Source organism: Corythoichthys intestinalis, chromosome 22 (assembly GCF_030265065.1).
Source record: "Corythoichthys intestinalis isolate RoL2023-P3 chromosome 22, ASM3026506v1, whole genome shotgun sequence".
NCBI lineage: Eukaryota > Metazoa > Chordata > Actinopteri > Syngnathiformes > Syngnathidae > Corythoichthys > Corythoichthys intestinalis.
The window spans coordinates 26,798,684-26,818,349 of NC_080416.1; the positions used below are offsets into that span (position 1 = coordinate 26,798,684).

A 19,666-nucleotide genomic window follows, 5' to 3' on the forward strand; every position below is an offset into this window, starting at 1 on the left:
TTGCATTATGTGCATTACGGTAATATCGTCACTACCAATTTTGAGAGCAAACCTACGCCCTAGGAAACACATTCCCCCGCCTAGCCTGTTTTTTTTATTCATTGGTCGAGGTACTGTCGCTGACGCTAACATAATAGCGTGGAAGATAAGAAGTTTGAGTGACGCGAGAGTAAAAAACATGTTCAAAATGATGATCGTTTGTTTTCTTGTTCTTCTCTGTGTACTCCGTTTTCACTAACTGTATTATATTTGTTTTGTTCTGTCAAATTCTTTATATTTGGAGTGATCATTTGAAAAATTGTTATTGACGAGGGGACTTTGAATGCACCTCAATAAACAAACAAGAAAAAAACTACTAAAGAGTTTGTTTGCATTAAAAAAAAAAAGTATTTAGGATAGATTTAACTCAATTATATTTTGTATTTAAAATACTTTTGCGATAATTATTGTTTCTCCATGAGCTTGTATATTCAAATATGTACCTAATTTATTACATTTTTGAGTAAAAATATTATTATATTATAACACAAAAAAAACATACAAAACAATAATTAAAGGGTGACGGTTAACGGTCACCAATGAGATGTGCCTTACTTATTTATTTATTTTTCAGGGAGTTGACAACCCTATCCAAAATAGAAGATAAAGTCATTTGATACTTCAAACTTCAATTTTCAACTCGATTTTGTTGTCGTTATTGACAATTCTTGCCCACTAGATGGCGCTTACAGTTTGCTTCGTGACACTTCCTCTCGTTTTACGGCATTACGTTTCGACAGTCGTAAAGCACGACGTGGGACTATACATCCGGGGAAAGGTTAAATTGACGGCTACAAAAGACGGTAAATTTGCGATAATAAATGTGTTTATTTCCACGAATTAAAGTTAATTTAAGGTGTTTGAACAAGAGGACACTGTGGTATGCACATTAGCTGCTATTGAAAGACTTGCAGTTTCGCTGTTCGTACGTTATGTCATTGACTAGCTAGCGTGCTAATTCGCTAGCCAACAATATGGTACATTATGGAAAATGAGCGTATTTTTTGACATACAGTATTAGTAATGCTTGTCGTCAAGACGATTGGACTTTGTACCGTTCTCAATCCTTTTAAAAGACAAATTTGCGATGTACTGCAGTTTTAAGTAGTATATTCGTGATATTTTTCATCGTGACAGTAAACGTTACACGAAAAATTACATTTTCGTATGAAGTTATTTATTTGCGTAAATAAACATTAAATTAGCACTATCATTACGTTGCTTTTTTATTGTTGTTGTAACATGTAACTTAAATCATTAAAAATGCAGCAAAGCGAAGTTTAATGTAATGTAGTAACATTAGTAGGCATAGTTTTTTTTTTATATATTTTCTCTCAGGACTTAACCTTTTTTTTTTTTTTTTTTTTTGCTTCAACACTTCCTTGCATGAACATTTAGAGAACTATAGAAATCTTCCAAATTTTTTTCTTTTACAGATAAAATGAAAATAACAGTTTCCTCTTTTGTTAAAAGGGGCTGCAGCTATTGATTATTTAGGTAATCGATTTATCAATCAGTTCGAAAAAATGAGTAATCTGATAAGGAACATTTCATGCATTGCGCAGTAAATTTTAGGAGATGTAAAACAAACCGGGGCGTCCATGAAAAAAAATTCATGAAAATGTCCTGTTTTCATTATTTTTCACTGGACCAATTAGCATGTGTTTCATCGTCCCCTACAGTGCAAAAACTAAATAAATAATGACTAAAGTGACTTTTATTTGTGTTAAATTAGTATTGTTGTGAGGCTGCAGTTTGATTTACATTATTTCACTGGGAAGACAAAAGAGCTTTTTGTTAAAGGTCGATTTTCTACAGAAGAGGTATTGTTTAGAACATTATTTGAGATTACTTATTTGTACAGTAAGAATTGAAAAGACAGGTATTTTTTTGATCAAAGATGATTCGCTAATAATATATATATATCTATATAGATATATATAGATATATAGATATATTTTTTTTAACAATGCTCTTTACAAATCGTTCAAACACATATTCCCATTAAAAACTGCTAAATATACCATTAAACTAAATTACAAATGCATAAAAAATCATATTAGCTCAAACAAAAACAATAGGCTAACTTGCGTAGCAGAAGTTGGCTAGCTTAAATGCTATAAAATGCTAACTTTTTTTTTTTTTTAACAATGCTCTGAACAAATTATTCAAACACATATTCTCAAAAAACGATCAATGCACCTACAGACTAAATTATGAAGGCATAATCATAATAGCTCAAACAAAAACTTACTTTATGTTGGTCTGAACAGGGAGCAGCTGGATTCAGTCATGTTAAATGAGTTATGGCATATTCACTGTTGTCACTAGAGGGCAGTGTACCCACCCAAATCAATAAAACTAAAACTATAAAACCGCTAACACTTTCAAAACAAATCATTACGCCATTCCTTTTAAACGAATCCTCAAAGCAGCAAAGTTTGATCCAAAGCTTTATTTTCTAATCAAATGACTCGAGTTAGTCGATTAATTGTTGCAGCACTAGTTAAAACGTACAGTACTGTGCAAAAGTTTTAGGCAGGTGTCCTGCCTAAAACTTTTGCATAGTACTGTATATATTTTTTTTAATTATTAAATTTATTAGGATCATGGAAGCTTCCACTTGGAGAAAACATATACATACAGTATATCCTGTATATACTTAATATAATAAAAATATACAGTACTGTACATGTAATAATGATTCCTCAAGTCGGCCATTTTGTACCTGACTCTTTGGTTTGTCACTCTGCAGCACGATGCCGTTCGTGGACCTGCAGTCACGTCTGGGCGTGAACGTGGACCGATGGATGCTGGTGCAAAGCGGGCCGCAGCCCAACCGGCGTCCGGCGCGTTGCCACGCCTTTGAAAAGGAGTGGATCGAGTGCGCCCATGGCATCGGGCAGACCCGTGCTAATCGCGAGTGCCGTCTGGAGTGGGAGGACTTCCACGAGTGCATGCACAGGCAGAAGACGGTATTTAGTGACTCAGTTAACTCAAATGCTTTGTGCGATTTAGCCGTCATAAACAATAATGCAATAGGCCAAATTACACTGGATGCGTGTGCGGATCCGCTCCGTGTTGACTGCATGCTTCGCAGTATGTAAAAAAATAGGACAAAACATACCGGCTGCTAGGGATGGGAATCGAAATCCGATTCCAATTCGGAACCGGTTCCGAGTGTTTCGAGGCCTCAACATCACAATGAAAAAGCCTTAACGATCCCTTTAACGATTCCTCGTATTGCGTCGTGACGTGGCTTGTTGTCCAGACGCATCAAACTAGCATGGCGCCAAGAACCACTCGCTCCAAAGTTTGACTACACTTCACCAGGAAAGAGTGTGAAAATGAAAGGTTACGACGGGTAAGCACGAGCATTGCAGCCATAAACATAACAATGACAGCACGTAGGTTCAAACGCTCGAAAGTATGTCTTCACTTCACGAGGAAAAGTTACAACAAAGCGACTTGCAGTCATTGCAAGGTGGAGGTAACTGCATCGGGAGGGAATACGACTGCGCTGTCCTCACAGAGAGGCTAAAGCTCAGTTCTGGCTATACAGCTAGCTAAACTCTCAAATGACGATGTAGAAGACGTTGGTATAATTTGCTGACTTTATTCAACCATCACTTGAAGAGTGAAACTAAGAATAGAAATGAAACAAATCAATTTCGTCCCCAATAACAAACAGGTTTGCATCAACGTAAATCAGCGATGATTAGCTGCTAATAACAGTATGGTTAGCATTCGTTCGCTAGCATTAGCACATCGTTCAAACCACTACACAACTGGATTTAAGTGTCCGATCGCGAGTGGAAACACAACAACAACAACACAAAAGATGATACATACAGGCGTTGCCTCTGTAGATATTAACATTAACAAAGAACGTAGGCTCGTAGAAGTGTGTCCCTCTCTCACTTCGCTCGCTCACTCGCTTGGATGCGGCATTTCTTCGGGTGCCCAAACTGCGGCCCGCGGCCCAAATACGGCCCGCCTCCACATTTGGTCCGGCCATTTTGATTTTTTTTTTTTTCTCAATCGTGTTATTTATTTCCTGGCCTTTTTCCTTGAAGAATTCAGAGAGGGTTATTTGGTTATTATCTATTTAATTAATAGTGTTATTATTATTATTATTTTTATTTTATTTACTTTCATTCCGTGAAGAATCCAGAAAGGGTTATTTGATTGTGGCTTTCTGAAAAACAATAATTTTTTACATTTATGCACTTCTGCAATCGTCACACTTTTTCTGTTACAAACTGACCCCGGCCCCTCATCAGAGAAGGGAAAAGTTATGTGGCCCTCACAGGAAAAAGTTTGGGGACCCCTGCTTTAACACATATTGCCAAAGGCAGAACAACAACCTATCTGCCAATATATACCAATATTTTTTATTTCTATTAGATAAATGTTTCAGTAAAATGTTACACATTCTTGTGTATTTGCCACTTATTGCCACAGTTAACATTGAGGCTTTGGGCCTCTTTTGATCTCGTTGTGAGTTTGTAAGGTTGTGACTTCTGATTAAACAAACTCGATGCCAATCAAAACGTTTGTTCTTTTCCCCCAAATTAGAATCGATAAGAGAATCGATAAAGAATAGAATCGTTAAGCAATATCGATAATGGAATTGGAATCGTAAAAATCCTATTAATTCCCATCCCTACCGGCTGCACACAAAATTAAATTTAGTTTTCGATTTATTCTGCATGTTTCAAAGTCGCTCGCTCAATCCAATTGGCCGTTGCTCGCTACCTCGCCTCTCTCTCCTTAGGTGTTGCCTTGCTCGGCAATTTAATTAAAATATTCACATTATGTCCGTCCTTCGTGACCTCACAATGGCTCTTGGGATCTGTAGTTTTTCGTGATGCTTTCGGTTTTGAAAAAGGACAAGAAATGATGGAAATAGGGATATAAACACATGATCCAATAAACAAAAAACTATAAAACTCAAATGACATTATCTCCCGTTTTACTTGGCTGATTGACTTCAAGTAAAAACGGGCGTGGACCTCAACGTCCGCACTTTCAAATGAGACCAACCAGCAGCAAGTGGGTGACGTAATTACAGCATGATGAGGCTTCAAAGATGATACATAGACTTTATAATTATTGACGGGGCGCAGGGCCGATTAATAGGCGGCCTGTATTGTTGACGTGGCCGTCAAAGCTGACCGAGTGGAATCACAGACAAAGCTTTTTCCGTTTAAAATTCTTGTGAATAAATGCTTAAATCCCTGAATTCTTTATGGATATGGACTTAAAACAATCTCGATTCTTGGTTGAAAGCAAAAAAAAACGTGCAGTTAGCATTTATTTTACGTAACTATTGCGAACTATGAGGCCAATGCCGTAGCGGCTAATTTCTCCCACTAATTTTTTTCACAACGTTTCAAAATGCATGCATGGTACAAAAAATATAATAATTACCTTGAATCCTCCAACAAATCACTCCTGAGACCAGAGGTTGCGCTAGACTTTTTCGTTGTCTGTCATTTTGACTGACAGTGTCATAAAAATCCGGTCATAATCTATCTTTACCCGTCACTTACATTTTTAAAATGATAATAATGACATATTCAATAGTATTTAGTTTTCATTCATTTTTAATTAATATTCTGTCCGAACAAGCTTAACAAGAGGCAAACAGACAGCGGAGTGCACCAATCAGCAATGGGCAGACGTGCCGTTAGCAAAGCGACGAGGGCAGGACGAGGGACTTGCGCGCGGAAGTAAACATACGAGGAGAGTGGAGTTTATTCAACATGGCTAGCGCGAGACAGACTGTTGTCAATATCTCGTGTCGATGTGTTTTAGCTCATTTAAAACTGAATTTACCGCAGATTGGAGCATATTCTCGGCTCTCCCGTTCGCCATCCGTGTTGTAGAGACGACTTTCGGCGCGCAAGAGTGACGTTGCTCGTGAAGAACACGTCACGCAAATAAACAAATCTGATTTGTCGATTGATTTTGTACCTACTCGAGAGGCTGTGTCCCAAACTTTTCTCTCAGTGTTTGAAAAATACAGGGAGAACAGTCTGGCCGTGCCAGGCAAACACTCAGTTGCCTTGACATTTTTCCGAGTAAGGCCAACGACGTCATGCATCAAGAGAGACAATAGCTAATTAATATGCTCACTCGCCACCCTGTGGTCTGGGGTGTGAATTGCAACCTGTCAAAATGACGGATGGACTTCAGTTTTTTCCGTCACCGTTTTAAAAAACCGGTCAACGACGGAAAATATTCGGTTTACGCAACCCCTGCCTGAGACAATCCTTCCTGTTTGTATGCGGTACAGCTTTCGTACTTTTTCAACCTAAATCCGGCGTTAGAACGCTGCGTGCGTTTGTTTGAGAATAACTCCTCTTGTTGCTGGATATGGGCAGGCCCCTTACTTGAAGGTGTGGCGCAGTGTCTGACGGATGTGACCCATCAATGTAATTATGAAGTCTATGGATGATGTGCGTAAACGTGTCGCCGCTGACACGTTCGGTGTTTAAGGGTTAAAGTTGTCCCTATCAAAAGGATCAGCTGTGTCGTAAATAACTTTGTGACCTTCCACCGCCATAATGAATCGTCCATGTTCGCTGGTGTTTAAACTGTGAATAACAGGCATGAAAATCTCTTACCTTTCAGCGAAATTCGCAGTTTTGAAGTCAAAAAGGATGACCTACGTGAATCATGTAGATCCGAGGAGAAACGTTTTAAGGTGGGGAGGGTGGGGGTCGGGTGTAGGCATGTGACGGTTACCTTCACGGTTTACCATGTTATGAAAACTTTGCGGTTACAAAACCACTAATATTTTCCGTCATGCAGTAGTATGTATTCGCTATTTTTCATATGTCAACCGCGCCAAGCCACTTGGGCATGGGGGGGGGGGGGGGGCGTCAAAGATCGCTAATCGCAACAGATGATCTTGCCCTAAGCACAAATTCACCTTCGCTGGACGAGGAGAGGTCTCACTCCCAATGTTTTTTTTTTTTTTAGATGAATGCATTTGCTAGCATATTGAATTTGGTGAGTAATGGCTTCAATCGTTTTCATATTTTGCGGTATAACAAAGTTACTGCCGTTCGTTGCAGCTTGCGTTGAACACTGCCAGAGCTAGCCAAATCTCCGGTGAAAAAATAGTAGGGCTGCAGCTATCGAATATTTTAGTAATCGAGTAATCGACTGAAAATTCTATCGAGTAATCGGATAAAACAAATATATTTTTAGGTGAAGAGCAATTATAAATATACATGAGAAAACAAGACATTTAATCTAATCTTGAACCATTTTCAGTCAATCAATGTCTTTGTTTTCGATGTATATTGTTGAAAACAGCCAACAATTGCATCTCAGATGTAACTAGAATTAAAAAAAAAAAAAAAAAAAAGACTAATTCACTGCTTTCACTCAAAAAACCTTTAGATGTTATTAATTTTTTTTTTTTTTTTTTTTATTGCAGTGGTCAAAATAAATGTATGATACAGGCTGTATTGGAGCACATTAGCGACCATTGCTACTTGGTGTTTTATCTAGCAATGACTACTGAGCTAAAATTGATAGTTAGCATTATTGAGTTTTTATTTTACACCCTCATCACTCCACAACGCTATGTTATGTTAAAGCCTGTATGTAAGACACGTTAGCCACGCATCGAAAGTAGTCATAATTAATAGAAATCTAGCCCTCTGCAGGGCTAACGTTACGTGTGCTAATGACAGTAAAGTTCATCTTATTTATTAGCGCTTAGCGCTCTTTATTAGCTGTTAAGTTAAAAAACAGACCCTTAGGTAGACATTTGTAAAATTACCCAAAAATAAGGAGAGAAGACATTCAGTTTTCTTGGCCAAGGAGAGCAAAAGAGGGACTAGACAGAGGAATGCTAGATTACGCTGTATAGTCCCCAAAATTGATCTAAGGAAAAACCCTCCTTGCTATTTTTATTTAGGGGTTTGTCCTAACACAGAAGGGTGCCGCCCTGAGGGAGGGGAGAGCAAGCTGGAGACACCCATGTGATTTTGGTTGGCTTTGTGTGAGCATGTAGGTGGAACTAACTAAATACACGTGTGTAAGCAAGGGCACATGTAAAAAATGGTCAAAATGACCCAGACGCTTCAGTTATGCAACGCTGCGGCCATGGAATATGTCCTCGAATAGGGATGGGAATTGATAGGATTTTTACGATTCCGATTCCATTATCGATATTGCTTAACGATTCGATTCTTTATCGATTCTCTTATCGATTCTAATTTGGGGGAAAAGAACAAACGTTATGATTGGCATCGAGTTTGTTTAATCAGAAGTCACAACCTTACAAACTCACAACGAGATCAAAAGAGGCCCAAAGCCTCAATGTTAACTGTGGCAATAAGTGGCAAATACACAAGAATGTGTAACATTTTACTGAAACATTTATCTAATAGAAATAAAAAATATTGGTATATATTGGCAGATAGGTTGTTGTTCTGCCTTTGGCAATATGTGTTAAAGCAGGGGTCCCCAAACTTTTTCCTGTGAGGGCCACATAACTTTTCCCTTCTCTGATGAGGGGCCGGGGTCAGTTTGTAACAGAAAAAGTGTGACGATTGCAGAAGTGCATAAATGTAAAAAATTACTGTTTTTCAGAAAGCCACAATCAAATAACCCTTTCTGGATTATTTATAATAATAATAATTAATAATAAAAACACTATTAATTAAATAGATAATAACCAAATAACCCTCTCTGAATTCTTCAAGGAAAAGGCCAGGAAATAAATAACACGATTGAGAAAAAAAAAATTTCAAAATGGCCGGACCAAATGTATTTGGGCCGCGGGCCGCAGTTTGGGGACTGCTGGGTTAACGTGTATTATTTTACAATTACATTGAATTGCATGCCTTTTAGTTTTTGTGGTGCTTACACACTCGAGTGGGGGCGCCCTTGCGCTTCCTCACGCGAAGAAGAACGCGCTCACGTGAAGAAGAGCGCGCTTACACCCAAAGAAGAAATGCCGCATCCAAATGAGTGAGCGAGTTAGTGAGAGAGGGAAACACTTCTACGAGCCTACGTTCTTTGTTAATGTTAATGTCTACAGAGGCAACGCCTGTATGTATCATCTTTTGTGTTGTTGTTGTTGTGTTTCCACTCGCGATCGGACACTTAAATCCAGTTGTGTAGTGGTTTGAACGATGTGTTAATGCTAGCGAACGAATGCTAACCATTTGTTATTACTGTTATTAGCAGCTAATCATCGCTGATTTACGTTGATGCAAACCTGTTTGTTATTGGGGATGAAATTGATTTGTTTCATTTCTATTCTTAGTTTCACTCTTCAAGTGATGGTTGAACAAAGTCAGCAAATTATACCAACATCTTCTGCATTATCATTTGGGAGATTAGCTAGCTGTATAGCCAGGACTGAGGCTTAGCGTCTTGGTGAGGACAGTACAGTCGTATTCCCTCGCGATGCAGTTATCTCCACCTTGCAATGACTGCAAGTCGCTTTGTTGTAATTTTTCCTCGTGAAGTGAAGACACACTTTCGAGCGTTTGAACCTACGTGCTGTCATTGTTATGTTTATGGCTGCAATGCTCGTGCTTACCCGTCGTAACCTTTCATTTTCACACTCTTTCCTGGTGAAGTGTAGTCAAACTTTGGAGCGAGTGGTTCTTGGCGCCATGCTAGTTTGATGCGTCTGGACAACAAGACACGTCACGACGCAATACGCGTCTTTAGGAATCGTTAAAGAGATCGTTAAGGCTTTTTCATTGTGATGTCAAGGCCTCGAAACACTGGGAACCGGTTCCGAATTGGAATCGGATTTCGATTCCCATCCCTATCCTCGAATGGAAAATTGTCCTCGAAGGTCTAGATGAAAGTCCAGACGCCAGGTGCTGAAGATGTCTCGGAAGGTCTAGTTACGCAATGATGCGGCCATGAAGCAAGGCAGTTGTCAGCCCGACCCTCTTTACTCTTTGTAACACTTAAAAATTATACTACAACCTAGTATAGCAAGCAATAATCATTTACTGGTTCTATCGATAAGAAAAAATATGGCAATATGTATTATTTATGGTATATATGAGCACAAGCAAATATTCAATCAATCAAGCAAATATTCAATCAATCAACCCCCGATAATTACCTCAACATTAGCGCTTAGCGCTCTACTGCTTTAAGATGGCGGCTGTTTACTAACGCTGACCAGACGCGGCCGAGTCTGTCATTTTGCATCTAGTTTAACATACATGTAATCTCTACGAGACTCATCAGACGCTACCTGCTACCAACGTAGCATCGTGCAGGCTAGTATTTAGCAACGTCGGCGTCGTTTGTAGCGGCTGTCGGCTGCAGTAAGGTTTTTTTTTTTTTTTTTTTTTTTTTTTTTTTTTTTTTTGTGGCTTCTTCCTCAGCGCGTTGTCCCGCATTAAAAGTAGTCCGAGCAAAACGTGATGCTTAGAGCTGTCAAAAAAAACGATTACTCGAGGTGAATAAAATTACTCGGATCAGTTTTAAACTCGAGTTACTCGAGTTGCTCGAGTATTCGTTCCAGCTCTAAAAAATAGCTCCCGTTAAGTTAGCGTCAAGCTTGTGTATTTAACGGTAATATACAGTAAAAGCAGTGTTGTAAGTAACGCGTTACTGAGTAATGCGTAACTGTAATCTGATTACTTTCTTTCAGCAAAGAGCAATTAACGCGTTTATTTTTCTAAATCAGTAATCTGATTAAAGTTACTTTCCTTGATGCCTGTGCGTTACTTTGTTATTGGCTCAAAATATATGTAGAATGAAGAATACTGTAGTCATGGGAGTGACATCACATGTCACATTTTCTAATCGGAGATGGAAAAAACACGGGTCACGTGTATTACCATGCTGCGTGAGACGTGAGCGCTGGGAGTTTGCGGCCAAAACAACATAGCCTTGCTACCTCGCCAGAATGCAATGAAAGAGGCAGGAGATATACTACAGACGGCTGCATTCGCTCACTGGAAACACAGCCATTACTTCACATTTTTGTCCAGTAAAGATGACAAAAATATCTCTGTGTGTTGCGAACTTTTCATGCCTGGAATAAGCGCCTGGCTTGACGACTCTAGGCCTGGATCCACCCATTTTGACGGCTGCGTCTCCAGCAAAAATAGAAAATAGCCCAAACCATCTGGCGGGCTCCAGCACGGCGGAGCTTGTCCGCAGTCAATCGGCAGCACATATGCGGCCGGTACAATTTCAACAATTTGATAGAATGGAAACTGATTGGCTCCGCCGCTATATCTTGGCAGATCCGCAGCGCACACGCATCCGGTGTAATTTGGCCTAAAGATCGATATAACAAAGGTTTTGGGGAAAAAGGAGGTTTGTTTTCAAGCCTATGGCTCTTATTTTTTTGTAAGAATTCTTATTTTGTTCATCCTTCTCTCCAGCACGATCGTTTGTACGCCATTCGCCAGCAGCGTGACAAGCTGATAAAGGAGGGGAAGTACACGCCGCCCGCCCACCACACAGGCCAAGGCGACCAGTCCAAGCCGTGAACGCCGCACTTCATTTGTCGTCATCGTGTAGAGTAAAAAATTTCAGTCGGTTAATAATAAAGGTTATTCCTTATACATTTCGTTTTCTGTTTATATTTGTCAATATATTGCAGTGTTGATGCACATGAAATACATTAGTTGATGATCTCACAATGTAGCGAAATAACAATGAAATCAACAAAAATTTGCTTTAAAATTAATAAGAAAAACTAGCTCTTTTTATCCTTTTAATGTGAATTGGAATGAGTTTATCACTAGTAGACGTCCAATGCATTTTAACTGGGATAGTAAACATTTGTTCATTCGCTGCCGTCACTCCCACTTGAAACGGATTGGACGTCTGACGGTCAATGGCAACCAATGTGTTTAATTTTGGGCTATTTCAGGGCATTTGCTGTGGATTTTCAGTCACTTCCTGTTGATTTTGGGGCATTTCTGGGTCACTTCCTGTTGATTTTGGGTTTCAGGAAAGGGCGTGGCCCAGGACTCTTCCAAAATGAAAAGTCAGTAAATCAAACTCAACAGGAAGTGACCTGTAAGCCCTAAAAAGAACAGAAAGTGTCCTGTAAATGCCCCGAAAATCGGAAAATCCCGCTGCGAACGCTCTGCTTTCGAATGAATGAACATTCATTCATTCACCCGTTCCAGTTTGAATGGATTGGGTGTCTAGCGCCATCAATGGCAGCAGTTTAATTAACTCATTTGCGCCCAAAAACGTATAAATACGTTCTATTTTTATTTTTTCACAAGAGACATCTCTAGGTTCTGATGCAACTTAACTCCAAAGCACAATGCTGAAAATCCATTTTAAAGCAATAAAACTGCCACTGGAGGGCAGTAGCGCATTTGGTAAGACCCGCAACCCGATTCAACTGAACGAACGGCTGGTGTTGTGCCGAAAAATAGCCGCACGGCGTGACTGGAGCGCTTATTTATAACGCTTTATTGAGGTGAAGACATCAAATGTTTTCATGGACGCATTACAGTAATGAATTTACGACTGTAAAATCAGTTTTAAATAAATAAATTACACAAAATATTAGTACTGTATTTTAGTAAGAAATCGTGGACTGAGCCACATAACCGTCTTTGAACAGAAATGTATTAGTCTATGTCAGGGAAGCTCAAGTTTGAACTCCAAGACAAGTGTTACCTCGATAGCTCGATTGGAGAAATGAATACGACCCCAACCATGGATTGCTTTTCTTCGAAGGCTTTATGTACAAGAGCTCTCGGGTACAGACGCGGAGCCATGCACAAAGCGCCTCTCCGCATGTAGACAAAAGAGAAATGCAGGGCATGCCTCTATTTATGGGTTGACATAGAAACAAAACTGAAACTTACTAAGAAACGAAACTCATCATCTCACAAACCGTTTTTATTATTATTTATTTTTCCATACAAAAAACATCTTTGGGCTGAGACCTTGAACACCGGTCCCGGCTAGAACGAAGATAAGAAACCACAGTCATCCCTTGTATTCATTCAGGGCATACTGGAAAACAGGAACATAACAGTCCATATTTGGGCATATTGTGATACAGTCTATGGGAAGGCACACTCAAACAGGTAAATATCTCGATGCTACAATGTTCTCATGCAAGCATAACAAAAGCATACAAAATATAATGTATAATGGTTGTGTTTTAAGCATGAATAAAATATATTCACAATTTACAGGTTTTCACGACCATATCCCAATGAGAATCACACAGGTATGACATTAGTTCAAGCAGAGTAAAATAATACATATTTACAGTACAAGATTTATTAGTTCAAGCAGGGTAAAATAATATATATTCACAGTACAAGGTTTTTTAGTTCAACCAGAGTAAGATAATACATATTCACAGTACAAGAAAGTTGCTTCCATGTCTATCGATTGGTAAGAAAAAGCTGTACGAGTGACATATGTTGCACTCCCGTCAGGGGAGACATTTCACGCGGAGCACAATACCGGGACCACCAGTGCAGCAGACGATGCCGTTGAGTCCGTGCTGCTCGCCGAGCAGCGAACTCCGCCACGAGGGAGTGGTCACCACAAAAGATTAGAAAGACTCAGAAAAATCTGTCTTGATGAGTCAGGCGGCAATGAGGGAAAAATTTACCCCGCCTGTCGCGGCCACTACAGCGTCATCTCTCAGTTCAATAGTTTAGGTATGTGTAAATAAGTTTTTACTTTGCTACCAAAAGCTCTATTTGTCTTGTTGTGTATGTTATTTTGTAGAAGGAAAACATTATTCAGATGTTTGGGATGTCACAAAAGCAAAAAATAGCTGTGTTAAAGAGCATACGACAGGAGAAAAAAAGTCAAAGAGCATTATTATGTGAATTACAATCATATTTTGAGACGATTCGACTATATACAACAATTAAGCAAAGCTCAGATGACGAGAAATTAGTCTTTTAATCTGCCGGTTAGCCACGCCTACCATTATAGGGCTCTAGCGTCCCCAACAGGTGGATGACGTCAGCGGGAGACTGGGCTCATCGGTTTTACTATTCAGCCCATTGAGGAGGAATTATTCAGAACGAGGAAAACGCGACGAAGAGCCGCAAAATGTCATTGTTTCAGTCTCTCTACTCCAATATTTTTACAGGATATTCTTTTTATCCAAGTATTTTTCCCCAATAGCTAAATAAATGGCTTGAGAAGGACCAGTCAGCCCGTCGATTGGGAACTATTCACAACGAGGAAAACGCGACGAACAGAGCTGCAAAATGTCATTGTTTCTGTCTCTTCAATATTTTTACAGGATATTGTTTTTATCCAAGTATTTTCCCCAGTTGCTAAATAAATGACATGGTCATGACAAATAACAGTCTTGTGCTAAATGGAATATGAAATAATAAAAATGCACTTATTCCGGACGACATGGCAAAATTACCCTATAATGGTCAAAACTGTCGACTTCACCTTTACTGTCGAACCTCCCGAACGATATTTTATGACACCTAAATCGGACATATGTCATTTCCCTTCCCCGGCTTCGGAGAATGTAAACAAACCAAGAGGCGTGACATCTAGCCGACATGCTAACCCGAACCGAGATGTTTCAAAGTCTTCAAAGCGGAAAATCACACATAACTAGCCCGGATTATTTGACATGACGACTGGGTTGTCGATTGTCTTCGCGGATCGGCAAACCGCCCGGCTGAGAGCAATTTACAGTTCATTCCCCGGAGGAGGGCGGCTGCAGTTGTTGTGCAGCTAACGTGCAGCTAATGTGCATGAGGAGAGCTTTTTATATGCCTATCAATGATCAAACGTAAGTAGTCCTTTATTTAAGAAAGTTTGTAGTGTTTACTTTGTAATCGCTGTATTCGTATTTGACATAATACAAAACGATGTTTACTCACTTCCTCGTAAGTCCAATGGTCCCACAGTAGTAGGGCTTGTTTTGGCCAATATCCACGGTGAATGGGAACCTTTTGAAACTCCAAAAAGGCCCATACGCTTCTCCCTCATACAGAATGATTTTTCTGCAGCCGTTTGGCTGACGTGATGCGAAAAAATAAACGTATTAATCCGCAAAATCAGCTGAATCCTTCGTCCTCATACACAGCAGTACGGCTGTTTAGTGAAGAGGACCGCCTTCACCCGTACATGTCACAGCGCCTTCCTCCTCAATGCAAGACCGAAGCCGGAAGTCTGTCATTTTCATGGCGCGGGATTAAAAAAAAACTAAATAAAAATAGCGATCGCTTCCACACACATCCAAGCGGTCCATATCATTCAGGAGCATAAAATACCGCGTGTATTATGAAATAAACACGCTTTTTCGTGTCACATGCACTTTAAAGTCAAAGTTATGTTTGAAATGTGTGCATTTACAAAAAGCTCAATTTCTGTTTTTTCATCAGAAATTGGAAAATTGCTCAAACTAAGCTATTTTCTAATGCTGATTTCTAAAGAATGGAAAAAGATATGAACTAAGTTTTTTTCCTGCTGAAAGAAGAGAGTCTAATGTTTCTTTTGATGGGCTCCATATTTATATAGCAATAGAACAGAATTGTCTGTTGGCCTTGCAAAATCAGTCAAAATCCAGTAAAACGGGGAGTAAAGGGGGTTGCACCGGTGAAAATGGCTGGGAGTGAATGAGTTAACAGAGACACTATTCTTGTGGCTGTACTTCACCAGGTTTTCACAAATGGAAAATGGGATTTTGGCCCATACAAGTCTCTCGCTTTACAAATATATCATACAATGTGATTTCTGTATTTTTATTTTTTTTTTACAGATTATGTCTCTATGAGTGGAAAGGCATCTATGATTAAAATTTCAGACCACTACCTATTTTCTAAGTGGGTGAACTTGCAAAATCCAAAGGGGTGTAAATACTTCTGCTCCTTACTGTACATAGTATCACGATATACTGCATAACTATTTCAATATATTGTAACACCCCTAATATACAGTGGTATGAAAAAGTGTCTGAACCTTTTGGAATTTCTCACATTTCTGCACCAAATCACCATCAAATGTGATTCTCATTTTAGCTTCAACTGTCTGACAGACAGCCTCAGGTTTTCCCTCAAAACATCCTGATAAACCTTTCAATTCATTCTTCCATTAATGATTGCAAGTTGTCCAGGCCCTGAGGTAGCAAAACAGCCCCAAATCATGATGCTCCCTCCACCATACTTCACCGTGGGGATGAAGTGTTGATGTTGGTGAGCTGTTCCATTTTTCCTCCACGTATGACGTTGTGTGTTACTCCCAAACAATTCAACATCAGTTTCATCAGTCCACAAAATATTTTGCCAAAACGTCTGTGGCGTGTTCAAGTGCCTTTTTGCGAACATTAAACAAGCAACAATGTTTCTTTTTTAGACAGCAGTGGCTTCCTCCATGGAGTCCTCCCATGAACACAATTCTTGGCCATAATTTTACATATCGTTGATGGATATTGAAATATTGGAATGTGCCAGTGATTTCTGTAAGTCTTTAGCAGACACTGTAGGGTTCTTTTTGACCTCTCTGAGTATTCTGCGCTAAACTCTTGGCGTCATCTTTGGTGGACGGCCACTCCTTGGGAGAGAAGCAACAGTACCAAATTCTCCATTTGTAGACAACTTCTCTGACTGTCGATTGATGAACATCCAGACTTTTAGAGATGGTTTTGTATCCGTTCCCTGCTTTATACAAATCAACAGTCCTTGATCGCAGGTTTTCAGATAGCTCCTTTGACCGAGCCATGATGCACATCAGACAATGCTTCTCATCAAGAAAATTCTTACCAGGTGTGCGTTTTATAGTGGCCAGGACAGCGTTAAACCACTCATTAGTGATTGGGCACACACTTGACTTAAAATATTTGGGAAAAATCTGTTTCAATTGCTCTTTCAGTCCCCTTAGGCAGAGGGTTCACTTACTGACCCCCCCCCCCCCCCTCTTCTGTCATTGTTTGCATGCTGTCCTCATTAAAATATGAAAACCTATAAATGTTTTGGGTGGTTTTAGTTAAAGCTGAGACTGTATTTTCATCTGTGTGATTTTGACAAAGATCAGATCAAATTTCATGGTAAGTGATTTTATGCAGAAATGTGAGAAATTCCAAAAGGTTCAGATACTTTTACACCAAAAGTAAACTTACAGTATTTCATTTTAAAGGTAATACACGATCATCATCTGAAGAATATTGTTCTTAATACTTCTGCCACTACAAATACTAAATCACAGATTTTTGTGTTAAGTCGACAAATAGAACATTAATCAACTATCAATTTCTTTTTAAAGACGCCACAAGATGGCGCCACAAGCTCACAAATAAGATATTTTTCCATCGGTTTGAATTGTGTAATTAGCGTAGCAATGGGAAAGGGTGATTTATTAGTGTTGTTTAAAGATAATACTGTTAACACTTTGTTCAACAGTGGTCCTGAGTCCAGACACGTCATTATATCTTAATGAATTTTCATCCATATTTCAAGAACGCGCTATGCACTTTTGACTTTCTGAATCATGAGCCCTACTTTCTTGAAGCTCAGTTTCGTGCAGCATTCATGAAAATCAGAGTTTGCGCAGTACTGCAATGAACATAGGCGGATCTACTATTCAGGCGAAGTAGGCGATCGCCTTAGGCCCCCAACCAGTAGGGGGCGCCCAACCATCTGCTCTTGCCCCGACAAGCAAGAGCTTTGGCCACCGGAGCCAGCAGCACCCCCAACTATTCGTCATGCAGCATACCAAACAAAAAAATAACAAAATAAAAAAGAAAGCCATTTGAATGCTGCATTTATATTATCTCCCCCCCCCCACACACACACACGCATACAATGGACTGTTCCACGACGACGGACTGAGTATCAGTCACTTAGCTTCATGTAGCACCGTTTAGCTTCGCTTAGCTCCGTTTAGCATCGCTTAGCTGTTTGTTAGCTTCATTTAGCTCTCCCGCGGTTTTCACGCCACTAAGCTTGCTATTTTTACAGCTCACTTGCTACTTTGCACGTCGGCTATCATTTATTTTGAACACATGAGCTAACGTGCTCTCCATGAGAGCCAAAGTGCAGTGAGGGAGAAGTTGAGAACAGGCTGCTAATGCCTCTTTTAACTTTCTTCTTCTTCTTCTTCTTCACACCGAACATAAAATACACGACAGCACACCCTGTGGCGAAATAATGCAGTACAGTTCCAATCAGTCATACAATAACACTCAACAGCTGGTTAACAGCATTTGCTAACGAAAAAAAAAATTAAATCTATTAACGACACCACAAGCAATGACGAAGAATGTTTTTTTACGGAGTGTAAAGCTTGCATATAAGTAACGATTTCTGGAGTTAATCCCACATACTTCAGAATCAATATTATAATATGTCGAGTAACTACTACAGAATACAGATTCTACACTAAGAATAGCTTTCAAATGACACTCTTTATGACAAATATGATTTGCAATGAATAATTATTATAATTATTATACTTCTATTATATATAGTAGTATACTATAATAATAATGCTAGAATATTTTTTTAAAGAATTGTTTTGAATAATGTTGGAAAGGCAAAGTCAGTGTTCTGAATCTGTTTACTTTCCATTCTTTTGCACTAGTAAATGCTATCAGCATGTAACCTCATTGTTTATTTGTGATTAATTCTTGTTTTTTTACATGATTATGTGTACTTTAATAAAGAATTTAAGTGTGCCAAAATGGTTTTGTGAATTAATAAGCGTCAACAAAAATGTCATTGCTAAATTAGTAAAAAAAAAAAGAAAATTATTAGATTAGTCAACTAATCGTAAAACTAGTCGGCTGACTAATCAGGAGAAAATTTTTCATTTAGGACAGCCCTAGTGTACCGGAACATATTTTCTCCCATCTTTTTAACCCCTGACCCATGAAGAGGGCCCCTGGATATGTTCGTCTTAGGCCCCAAAATTGCCAAGTCCGCCACTGGCAATGAATGCACTATATTAATCATTTTTCATAAGGACTTGGCTCACCCTCTAATTCTTAGTGGTTCTGTAATTGATTGACATCAACAGCAATCACCATGGAGGCTGCACGTATTAGCTGCGGTTTAATTAAAACCACACTTAATCCAGATGAACGCCACTTTCTCTGATGGGGGCATAGAAGGACGGAGGATGAGACCAGAGGGCCAGATTTGGGATTATCCTGAAAAGTGCAGACCTTCCCCAGACTTTCTGAACGCCCCCCTCCTCAAAATACACAGTTGGACGTATCTAACATGGCTGGATCCAGCTGCTCCCTGTTAAGGCCAACAAAGGGTTGTGAGTTATTGTTTGAGCTAATATTATTGTTTATGCATTTGTAATTTAGTTAAGAGGTTTATTTAGCAGTTTTTGTGGGATATGTGTTTGAACGTTTTGTTAAGTTAGCATTTTTAAAGCATTTAAGATAGCGGACTTTTGCTGTGTAAGTTAGCCAATTGTTATTTTGTTGTACTTCGATCTTAATTTTTTAAATTCCGTTTAAGGCTAAACTCAGGTTTTTAATTTATTTTTGAATGCATCTATTGCTATTGTTAAACAAATATGCGATTGTGCATAGTTTGAAAAAACACTCGGGAATTTTCTTTTGTATTCGCATTTAATACTGTTTGAAAGTGTGATCTTAGCTCGCCTTTGCTTTGCATCTCCTACAATGTATTCT

The 19,666-nt window shown here is 39.2% G+C and overlaps 1 protein-coding gene across 1 annotated transcript; it reads left to right on the forward strand.

Moving 5' to 3' along the window:
- Nucleotides 1-741: 741 nt before the first annotated feature.
- Nucleotides 742-11,618, forward strand: ndufs5 (NADH:ubiquinone oxidoreductase subunit S5). Its single transcript, XM_057828123.1, has 3 exons — nucleotides 742-842; nucleotides 2,795-3,014; nucleotides 11,436-11,618. Exons 2-3 carry the CDS (start codon nucleotides 2,799-2,801, stop codon nucleotides 11,541-11,543), a joined length of 324 nt encoding a protein of 107 aa, XP_057684106.1. The 5' UTR covers nucleotides 742-842; nucleotides 2,795-2,798; the 3' UTR covers nucleotides 11,544-11,618.
- The last annotated feature ends 8,048 nt before the right edge of the window (nucleotides 11,619-19,666 follow it).

Coding starts and splice junctions, on each gene's coding strand:
- ndufs5 (XM_057828123.1), top strand. CDS start 2,799: ATGCCGTTCGTGGACCTGCAGTCACGTCTGGGCGTGAACGTGGACCGA. Junction 3,015..11,435: donor GCATGCACAGGCAGAAGACG/GTATTTAGTGAC, acceptor CCTTCTCTCCAG/CACGATCGTTTGTACGCCAT.